Below are 11,742 nucleotides of genomic sequence, written 5' to 3'. Positions count from 1 at the left end.
AAAAAGTGGACAAACCTGAGAACGAGCTCTCATTAAGTTTCTGTAGCTGGAAGGCATGGCCCCAGCAGATTTAACCAGCGCTCTTTGAGAGTAACCCCTTCAATTTCGAAATGGAATCAATAAGCGATGCAAAATCATTAAGGTTGCAATGTGACCTTTCACATCTTTATTATATGCATCAATATTGATCAAAACCGATAGTTCGGCTTAAAGATATATGTGTCATTTCGAGCGTAAAATTCACAAATGATAAAAAGGCATTCATGGCTCTAAAGGAGCTGAGCAAACAAATTTGTATGAAATACGGGGACCGTCAAACGAAAAAATATGAAGGAACAATGAGCTATAGATCTAAACGTCTTTGAGCTAAATACTACTTGGCATAAAAGGGATTTCATTACAATAGACAATGACAAGGATATTTCACACAAACACGGATGGAGTTATTTGGCTTCCCAATTCATTTACATCCCTGCCCGTACCCCCCCCCCCCCCAAAAAAAATGGATATAGATCTACGCCCATTTTGATATTCGAAACTGCCGAGGCCAACGTGACTGTGACAGTTGAACCAATACAAATTTTCTGATATATATTTGTCCTGTTCCGCCCCAAAAAGTGCATTTTCTGTCAAGTGGATCTGCGAACTACAACCGTGTCGGGATAAATACCCATCCACCTCTCTCTTCCTTAGCCCCTGTTCGCTTTAGATTTTGACTACTCTGTCTTCAGATCAGATCAGACTTGCGCCGACTTCGTTCTTTCCTGCCATCTTGAGCTGGTAAGCGGTTCGGGCCTACCGATGGGTGACACCGGCGCTTGGTCGTCATCCGTGGTCGTAATTTACCTTGCTGGGGTTTGGTAACTTTAGTTCCTTATAACCCTGCTTTGGGGGTCAGAGAGCGGGAGAGGTGATGAAAATATGACTTCTTCGGGTGTTGCCAAAGGGCGATACTTTGCGGTAATCTTGGAGATTTTTCTGGTGACGACCTTTTCTCAGGGCATCATTCGATCTCTCGGAATCTTTCAGGGACAGCTCCAAGCAGACATAGGACTGACGACATCCGAGTCGGGACTTGCGGCGGGTTTTGCGACCGGATTCGTGTTTTTCTTCGGTAAGTAGTGGTATAAAGTGTTAATAAGAACGAACAACTAGCCTATCCGATCATCTTGTTTTCTGTGTCCTTTTCACTTTTCCTTCATATTTTGTAATATAATCCAGCCTTGTTTATCTTTTACTTGGGAGAATATGTAAAAAAATTATTTGACAAGGATTTACATTTAATTTCTACAAGAAAGATATGATGATTTGTGTATAATATACATTTTGAACTTCTACAAGAAAGATATGATTTGTATATTATATATATTGAACTTTGTATTTTCCATTAATATGTCTTACTTATTGAAGGAAACCTTCATAAAAAGCTTTGCTTTTCAGAAGGTTTCTATTTCATTTCATAAGGTTATATTATATCTTGCGTTACTTTGTAACCTTGTTGAAATTTTGGAATGAAATAAATTCGTTATCAATCAATTAAGAGAAGATAGCCGATCTCTGAACTATTTCAAAAGAGATTTAATTAGCTGTTCACTTGGAATGGATTAGTCAGAATAACCAACGAGTTGGCGAATAGATATGTTCCACCAGCAGAAATGGTCAAATCAACCAAATGTGGGATTATATAAAGTTATCTGTGCATGTAAATGAATCTTTTTCTTTCAATTGTTTACTTTTTTATTTATTGTATACATATTCATTCAGGATAAAGATAAAACATTATCAGCCGAGGCAAGGGCGCCGGAAGCGGGGGGGGGGCAGGGGGGGGCACTTGCCCCCCCCCCCCCCAAATAAAATTTTTGGGGGGCAAAACGAGATTTTGCCCCCCCCCCCCAACGTGCCCCCCTGAAAGATGAAAAATGATAAATTATTTAAGGTCAAAAGTAAATGAAGGCACTTTTCTGCCTGAAAATTGTCATTTCCATTGTCAAAAATGAAAAAATTTGCCCCTGACGGGGCAAATACATTATCATAGTAAGCCTCGCGTCTTTTGACGAACAGTTCCTCTGTGAAACATAGCTTTGATAAGCCCCTTTTCCATCTTATTACAGTGTGATAACGTTTAACCTTTTAATGAATACATTTCAGACTAAAAGCGAATGGCAAATTGATAGTGGTCCACCAATGATTAGGTTTATAATTCTATGATGCTGGCTGTGTCGTCTAACAAACGCACGGTCGCCCAGAAACGCTCAGACCGGACCCGATATAACTAACGCGCGTGAACACTAGTTACTCGAGCAAGATATGGAATCTATGTCACAGCTTTCAAGCCCAGAAACCATAACATCTCGAGAAACTTGTTTCAATTATTTCATTTTCAACTAAATATAAATTGAGTTAATACAGTGATAACAAGAGAGCGGTGTTGGCTCAATCGGTAACGCGTCTGCCCGTCGAAGTCGAACCAAAGATCGTAGGTTCGAGTCCACCCTGGGCGGATGACTGAAGTCAGTGCGTTGTGTGTAAACGTCTCTCCCATGTTTCATAGATGCAGGCTATGTTACAATGGAAAACACTCCGTCCCTCGGATAGAACGTTAAATGGAGGCCGAGAGTCACCACCTTTGCACGTTAAGAACCCACTGCACTATTCGTATAAGAGTAGGGGCAAACCCCGGTGTCGAGGTCCACCTGCATCCCCCCCCCCAATCAGTTATATCGGGAGGAGAGACCTGTGGATCATAGTGATTCAGTTCGCTTTTCGCCTCCCAGGCACAGGTGACGCCAAACAAATAATAATAACAATTCAGTGCCCTAAAGAAAATACCAAGGTCATTTCAACTCAATATAGACATGTTATCAGAAAATTACACTCAGAATAATCATGTGTAGAGGATTATAATTTATAATTTGTAAAAATGGTGAATCCCACTCGAAAGCAACTTAGAGATAATGTTTAGACATGAAAAAAATAAAATCATCTGTGAAAGTGTCTTCTTGACCGGAAGATATTATCCGAGATATGAATAAAAATGTAAAAAATATTAAAAGAAAAAAATAAGCGTTACAGTAATGCTCTACTATAAAAAAAAATCTTAAGATATTTTCACAGCCCCGTATTTCCTCTATTCCTTTTCATTGGCATGATTGGAAGGCGTTTTGTCTGATACTATTTCAGCTCATATATAGCACTTATGTATTTTAGATTCCAAAACTTCTTCCCATTACCTGTTACTAATCAGATCGAGATGGCAGCTATGTTCTCTGGTTCATCCCAGCTTTTGTTATTCATGGACGTTTGCAAAAATAAAAAAAAAAACCCGGGAGTGGGTGGGGCTGCAAGACCTAAATTTTCGAAGAAACATAAGAGGGAGGGGATTTGTGACGAGGGAACTTTTGCATTTTCTAGAATGAAATTGAAGGATTTCGTGCACACTTTTGGTGAATTTTGTGAATTTTGCCCTCTCGATCGGCTGCCCCCGGCTGCGTACGGTCATGTTTGTCATCTTAAAAATGTTAAAGTCTTTAAAAGGCCTATATTACACTGGTTTGAAACAATTTCGTTTGCAATAAGGCTCGTAATTTGCTGGAACTGCGACCCTGGTCATGAAGAAACACCAGGCTGGGTCAGAAGGGAGGAAACAGAAGGAGCAAAAAGAACTCCAAGATTGTTTAATTCTCAAGAAATTTATTTTTGAATGCACTTAGAAACGCAACTTTTATACTCCATTTTACACAAAATCCTTACCGTGGGGGGGGGGTCCCATAGCCTCTCCCGCTCGATCGCTTCGGTATCTCACGCTGTCAAAAATATTGTGCCCCCTTCGGGATTTTGCCCCCCCCCCCCCCCCCCAGAAAAAACTGAAAGTGTTCCGGCGCGCCTGAGCCGAGGCTGTTTTACATCATGGTCCAGACACACACACACAAAATATACACAACAAAATTATTAAAAAGAAGTAACGACTATAATGACTCACAATACACAGTGCGTATCAAAAAAAGTTTACACTTTGAAAAAGCCCTGGGAATTAAAAAATATACAACATGTGGGTAATTCTTTCACATATAATTTTGGGTTTGGGTCTCATCTATCCAATGAAAGTAAAAGTTTTGACAGAATGTTACACTTGATTGAGCATTGTCCATTTTTGTAAAACTGGCAGAAATCTGTTTGCGCAGAAATGCTCGTTTTCACGCTGTATCAAGGGGAAAGAGCGAAATCAAACTTACCCTGCGAAACATTTCTCATAAATTTCCCATTGCACTTTTTGTCAATTGTAATAAATGGATACATTCAAGCATTTTGGATACATTCTAACAATTTTGCCACCCAAATTTAAATTTTAACACTTAATAAACGCAACCTTTTTTGTGCCAGATGGATCTGAGAACATAACTAAATCTGACCAAAAGTTTATATCAGACATCTCCAGCATTTTTACTAAGTTTTTATCATTTAAAGTGTGTTTACAATTCATTTTTCAATTAATACTTGTTTCTCCACACTTTTTCCAAGCTTGACAATGATTAACAAAATGAAAATCAAGCCTAACCCATTTCATGTAAATCACAGCTCAGTGTAAAGCAAATATCGTCACGATGGCCTCGGTGTGTGGGGGAATGGGGTGGGGCGCAATGCACTCTTCGAAGTGTTTTGGGCAAGGAAACAAGTTAAAAAGGTCAAAGTTCTTCAAATCATCTAGCTAAATTCAACGTGTTCTTCATGATTAAGGTCTACTTTTATTCGCATAACTATTTCAAAGTTCTGCGCAAATGATTCAAGTTTCAAGTTTATTTCATTTCTCAACTCAATACAAGATAAGAAATAATTGCACAGATATAAAATGATAACCATACAAATCAATACAAATGAATATACATTGCAAGCAATATGACTATACAAGAAAAGTAAATAAATTTTTATGGTGAATACTGTAAAACGTGATAATCGTATTACCAATAACAATATATACAATGGAAATAGAACAAAGTGTATGCCATTCTCGATGAAAAAATAAAAAATAATTGCAAGGCTACCTTTATAACTCTTTTTTTTCAATAAATAAGGTTGAGTAAATGGAGGAATCCACTAAAAATCAGGGCTTGTTGGGTGTGGACCCCTCAGAGAATTAATCAAAGATTTGTCAGTACAGGTATAAACGAAAATGAAAATGAGAGAGAGAGAGAGAAAAGAAGAAAGGTTGATGTGATGGTAGATGAAGAAATAATAATAATCATAGGCATTTATATAGCGCCATCTATCTAGAAATATTCTATTCCGAGGCGCACAAGAAAAGAAAGGATGAGAAAGTTTGGATGAGTGTCAAAGTGCCAATAACTAATACTGTTAGAAACGATAAGATTTCAGTTTGGATTTAAAGGTCTCCAGTGATTGTATAATTCTTAAATTTAATGGCAAATTATTCCAGAGAGAAGGTGCTGAGGCAGAGAAAGCTCGTGCACCATATGCTACACGTGTCTTGGGAGTCTTAAGAAGTTGCTGGTGTGATGATCTCAGGCTTCTAGCTGGTGCATAAGGCGTGACAAGGTCTTGTAGATATTTTGGTGCCAAACCATTAAACACTTTCCAAGTGAGAAGAAGTATTTTAAATTCTATACGCTTCCGGATTGGCAACCAATGTAACTTTTGGAGAATTGGTGAGATGTGTTGATATTTTGATGTACCAGTTAAAACCCTGGCAGCTGTATTCTGAGCATACTGAAGTTTATCAACATTGCGTGAGGTTATATTAAAAAGAAGAGCATTTCCAACATCTAATCGAGATAGTACAAATGAGTGTATAAGCATAGCAGCAGACTTATGGTCAAGGACTTTCCTCATGCTGTTAACATTATGAATATTATAGTATACTGATTGACATATTTTCTTTACTTGTGCATCCATAGACATATGTTCGTCAAATACGACATATATACCGAGATAATGGATGAATAATTCAATCAAATGGACAAGTTGGTGCACATATGTGGTTGAAGAGGAAGAGAAGATGGAGTAACAATAAAAAAAGCAAAGGAGTGAAGGGCATGAGACCGATGAAGGAGAATGAGCGGAAGAGAGCAAGGTAGAGAGACGGTCAGGGAGGGGGAGGGAGGGGGTGGGGAGAAAGAGGAGGGTAAAAGGGATCGTTTATCGACTGTTCAATCGGAATTTGCTTTATATGATTCAAGAATTTGTTTCTTCAGTTTGATCTTAAAACAGTTCAAACTGGTAGCATTTACGATGTCATTGCTGATTGAGTTCCAGTATTTCGGGCCATAGAAGGCAATTGTTTTTGTGCGAAGAGAGTACGGGTACGTGGAAGGTGGAAGCGACGGGATTGTCGGGTTGGATAATTGTGAATAGCATTGTTTTTTGTAAACATGATCATCAAAATGTTTGGTAGTTTATTTGTGTTCAGTTTGTACATGAATTGTCCTGTATGAAAAAGAAATAAATCCGGAAATTTGAGGAGATTTGACTCGTAGAACAAACCATCAGTATGACATCGAAAAGGAGCATTGTGTATAATCCTTATAACCTTCTTTTGTAGAATAAGCATTTCGTCCATGAGACTCTTGTAGGCGTTACCCCAAGCCAGTATTCCATAATTAAAATACGGAAGTATAAGTGAGAAATAAAGTGTAAATAGTGTTGATTTTGGAAAGAAATGTCAAAGTTTGGTCATTATACCAACATTCCGCGATAGTGTTACTAAATAACATAAAATTTGTCTTAACGATGTTTAGAGATAATTTGTTGGCTTTAATCCGCTGTTTATACAACACGTTTCAGTTCAAGATTTATAGTAGAAAGAAGAGTAAGTGGATTTGCATGAGAATAAAATAAGTTGGAATAGTCTGCAAATAAAATGAAAGATAGAACGTCTGAAGATTTATAAAAGTCGTTTATGTATATGATAAATGATAAGGGCCAAGGATGCTTCCCTGTGGAACTCCGCAATTTATTGGTCGTAACGCTGAATTATGATTATCTATTTGTACATATTGTTATTTGATAAGTAATTCCTGAACCATTTCAAGGCTTTCCCTCTAACACCATAGTGTGACAACTTTACTAAAAGGATATTGTGATTAATTATATCAAAAGCCTTGGAAAAGGCTCCTTTTCCAATCATTTTCCACTAACTTTTCAAAAGAAAGTGGTGCTCACCCAAGCGGAAATATTTTTCGATAGTTACATCGTCATTTGCTTAAATGGATCTGTACCAATGTTAAAATGTGGAAAAATCTTCAGGATATTACAAACGTATAAATTTACAGGATTTTTTCTAAGTGTAATTTTTTTTTTGATACGCACTGTATAGTTCATAAAAAATTGTCTGACTGAGAAGGAGAACAGGATAAAGGAAAGACGAGAGGGAGAGAGAGGAGGGAAAGAGAGGGAGAGAGAGAGGAAAAAAGAATAAAAAAAGGTCGGTCAATTATAGAACAGTATATGTTATGTCATTAAACGACAGATTTGAAATAATGGCAAATATATACGCTTAAAAAACTTAAAAAGAAAATTTGGGGCCTGTTTCATGACGAGACGAGTGATACGTATGTTTGAACGTCCTAGGACCATTCTTCTGAGATAGGAAGATTGGCGACAAATCAGCGCTTTCCGTTTCACGAAGGCATTTTTTTCTTCCAAATCTTCCAAAGTAATTTCGACATTGTATTAGTTCAATATTCTGATTTTTTACAGAAAACTTATTCATATTGATAATTTTGCAACTTATGCTTTAAATGTTATTTGTTGGGTTAAAAAAGGGTTTGAAATGTAGCAAACAAAGTCAACGTGTCTGATTGTATGACACTAAAAAGGAAAATATGAGAGGATGAGGGTTTGGAGTATAAACAAACCTTTGCATGAAAATTAACCATGTTAACCGAAGACAAGCAAAATATGAAAATTGCTGCAAATATGATGGTGGTAAAATAGTTCTTTGCAATAATAAAACATAACAAAATGTGAGAAATCAATCGGCGATGGAAAAAATACTATTTACAGAAACAATGTTAAAAATGACAATGATCATAAACGTTGGTCATATTTAAATTTAAACCACTTCTCTTACAATTATTCTTCCTAAAACAATCAGACAAGCGTAACAAGTTAATGAAATCTGCTAATTATGCAATTATTTTGTTTGTTCCCAGACCCTATAGAAATAATACGACTTTTTCGAGCAATTTCGCGCGTAAAACATAGTTTTATTGTCATTACACGTATACAAGGCGCACACTCTTACACCCTTACACACACACACCCACACACAAGCGAGAAAAGATTTTTTATATTGCCGAGCAGGTTGAACTTTGTGAGCATTTTGATATATTATTTATTCATTTATTTATCTATTGTAAAGCTTTAACCAGAATTGCCTGTTCAGCCTGACACAAAATTGTGTTAAAATCACAATATGTATAATTTAGATGTTCATGAAAATCCCTGGTCTTCCGGAGGGCTCTGCATTATTATCTACATTCATAAAACACATAATTCATAACATAAGAGAACCAACACATTTCATTATAAGATTCATCACAACAAAATAAACGAAAAGAATACATTATACGGACTCAGAATGAGAAAGGAAACAGACAATGACATGACAGAGAGTAGGAGAGTTTGAGACAGAGGGAGAGAGAGAGAGTCGAGGTGTTAATAAATCGCATACATTCGTATAATTCCGAAGCTTCGTTATTCCGAAGGTTCGTAATTCCGAAATACATAAATTGCCTTTACCTCGATGTTCGTTAATCCGAAAACGTAAAAGGGTCCGTTAATCCGAACACTTGTGGCGTTATTCCGAAGGTTCTTTATTCCTAAAACGAAATAAGGTTAGTTAATCATTTAGTTTTCGGATTAACGAACCTTCGGAATTACGAACCTCATTTCTTTTTCGGATTAACGAGCCTTCGGAATACGAACCTCACTTCGTTTTCGAACTAACGAACCTTCGGAAATACGAACCTTCGGAATAACGAACCTTCGGAATAACGAAGCTTCGGAATTACGAATGTATGAGGAATAATAACATGTAATGTCTGACCAATCAACCGATTTTATATATATGGTATACAATTTGTTTTTGTTTGATGGAAGTGAAATAAATAAAATCGAATTGAATTGAAAACCGTAATCTATTCTTATATAATAACAAAGTAGACAGACTAAATTGAAGAGGTAATCATGCATTCACAATAAGACAAAAAGCAAGGGCTGTAAGTATGGAAAGCAATGTTATTGTATGCCCGATTGCATTAAGATTATTCAAGTAGTAATTTAAAGGATGCTGTTCGATTTTCTATCATGGGGTAGATTTTTCCACTTTGTGGCACCAGAATAGAAGAAAGAGTTTTGGTAGAAATAAGTGTAACATGTCGGGGGTTTTAAAATCATTTCATTGGACCATCTGGAATTTCTCATCATTACTGCGTCTAGAAGTACAACTCTGCATGAGAGTATTATAGTTGGGGCAAATTTATGAATGATTTTGAACATTGTGCAACAGGCAGTTTTCCCCAAAAAAATGTCCAATGTTGGCCAGGATAATGTATTAAATACTTCTTGGACGGGGTTTCCGTGAAATTAAGTATGCTGCTCTTTTATGGAGGTGATTAAGGAAATCATAATTGACATCACTTCGTCCTGTCCATACGTTACAACAGCAGAGAAAGTGGGGCATTACATAATCACAGTAAAGTTGTGATAATTGTTCTGCGAAGAGGATAGATCTCAATCTCCTTAAAATACTTCGAACTAAACTCCTACTTGATGTGAATAAATAATCAGTTTTAAAACAACAGCATAACTCAGGAACTTAACAGCAAACATAACATATCAGGAACAGTAGACGGAGAATAACTAAATAAAGAGACTGGATCTGTAGCGCATATGTGACTGTGTCTCATGCATTTATCAAAATACTCTATACCTTCGACCTTCCTCGGCCCACATCAAAAAATTTCTACAGTAACATAAGATTATTTAAATTAACTTAAAGCTAACCAATGAAATAAAAGACAATAGAAGAACCCAACTGAAATGTAGTAATACAATTCGTAATAAAAACCAATGAGGAATAAAATGAAAGTGATAAAAGATGTCTGGGTGATTAAGTAATAATGGCATTAGAAACTAAGGAGTCAGGTGATTGATGGATAGTGAGCGGAACACCTGCATAGAGAAGGAATAAAGATGACAAAAGAGAATCAGAGGAAAAGAATCCAATGTGGAGAAGGATGAATGAAAACTGAATGTAGTTAAACTCAAATATCCTAAGTTCAGACTGCAAGTGCAGTACTGAAAAGAAATGCAAATGAACTCAAGTCTAGACGGAACAGAAATGTAAAACAGCCGAAGAAAGCACAAGTTAAAGAAAATGAACAAAATAGGAAAATGACAAAATAACCATCCTACATTGAGTATGCTGCTCTTTTATGGAGGTGATTATGAAAATCACAATTGACATCACTTCGTCCTGTCCATACGTTACAACAGCAGAGAAAGTGGGGCATTACATATTCCCAGTAAAGCTGTGATAAGAGGATAGATCTCAATCTCAAAATACTTAACTTTTGCTTGGCATCTTTTGCAACTTTGATTGTATGGCTTCTGAAGTCGAGATCGGAATCAATAATGTCCCAGGTCATTTACATTCATTTACACATGCTATAGATTTTCAGTTTATAATAATACTTAAATTATTGTCATGCAAAGTGCAAATTCGTTATCGTGAACCAAGTAGCTTTGACTTAGTCTAATCGACATTGAGAATAAGCTTCTTTCGAATTGATCATTCATGTATTTGCTTCATGACTTCATTAAGCTGTGTTTCAATTTCACTTTTAGAAAAGCCTGATACGGAAATGGTCGTATCATCGGCATACATAACACAGTTGGGGTAGGTCATTTATAAATAAAACAGGCATCAGTGGGCCAAGTACCTACCCTTGAGGAAGACCTATATTCACATCTTTAATTGCGGAGTTATCATTTTCTACAGAAACATATTGTTTGCAAGATACGAGTGAAACCATTTAATAAGACGTACGTCTTGCGCTACAACCGAACTTAGCTAATATATACCTACAAGAAGTTCACGGTTCGCCGAGTTGAATGCTCGACGTAAATCGTGAAAACATTCATTTTCTAATAGACCAGTTCGTAGTTACTTCATGCACAATTTTGGACAAATGACCTTTCATTTCTTTCATTATGAGGTAGATTTCAAAGCAAGATATTACAATCTTGCCTTACATACTATAGCAGGATTAAGAAATTTAATAGAAAGTATTTTTAATCATGACTGGATCTTTCACAACACTTTGTAAAACTAGGAACAGGGGCCCGTGTCTTAAAGAACTTGTAATTGATGTAGCTTTACCATTATGGCAACTACCATGGAAACCTTGATTCTGATTGGCTGCTGAGCCCTATTTCCATGGTAGTTGCCATAATGGCAAAGTTGCAACAGTTGCAAGTCCTTTATTAAACGGGCCCCTGGGGCCTGTTGCATAAAACTGTTCACCTGTGAAAACTCTGGTGAAAACTAAGGTTAGTCTGAAAAATTTCTGCCATGGACTTTAACACAGGCAAAAACTCCGGTAAAAACTGCTTTCTATAACACAGAGAATCATTTATCAAACGCCCTTCAAGGGTCAAAACCACTATTTCGGCGCAATTGGAAAGTCAACAAATCAGAAAAATAAATTTGTTCGACTCATATCA

At 36.7% G+C, this 11,742-nt stretch overlaps 1 protein-coding gene across 1 annotated transcript in view; it reads left to right on the top strand.

Moving 5' to 3' along the window:
* Positions 1-655: 655 nt before the first annotated feature.
* Positions 656-11,742, top strand: part of LOC121428649 (monocarboxylate transporter 7-like) — a 36,582-nt gene continuing 25,495 nt past the window's right edge. The window contains exon 1 of the mRNA XM_041625423.1: positions 656-1,114. Coding sequence (XP_041481357.1) covers positions 922-1,114 — 193 coding nt within the window. The 5' untranslated portion in view covers positions 656-921. The remainder of the gene's footprint in view (positions 1,115-11,742) is intronic.

The sequence above is a fragment of the Lytechinus variegatus genome, chromosome 15, assembly GCF_018143015.1.
Source record: "Lytechinus variegatus isolate NC3 chromosome 15, Lvar_3.0, whole genome shotgun sequence".
Taxonomy (NCBI): Eukaryota; Metazoa; Echinodermata; class Echinoidea; order Temnopleuroida; family Toxopneustidae; genus Lytechinus; species Lytechinus variegatus.
Note: the sequence above shows the minus strand (reverse complement) of the source record. Positions and strands in the feature narration are given on the sequence as shown.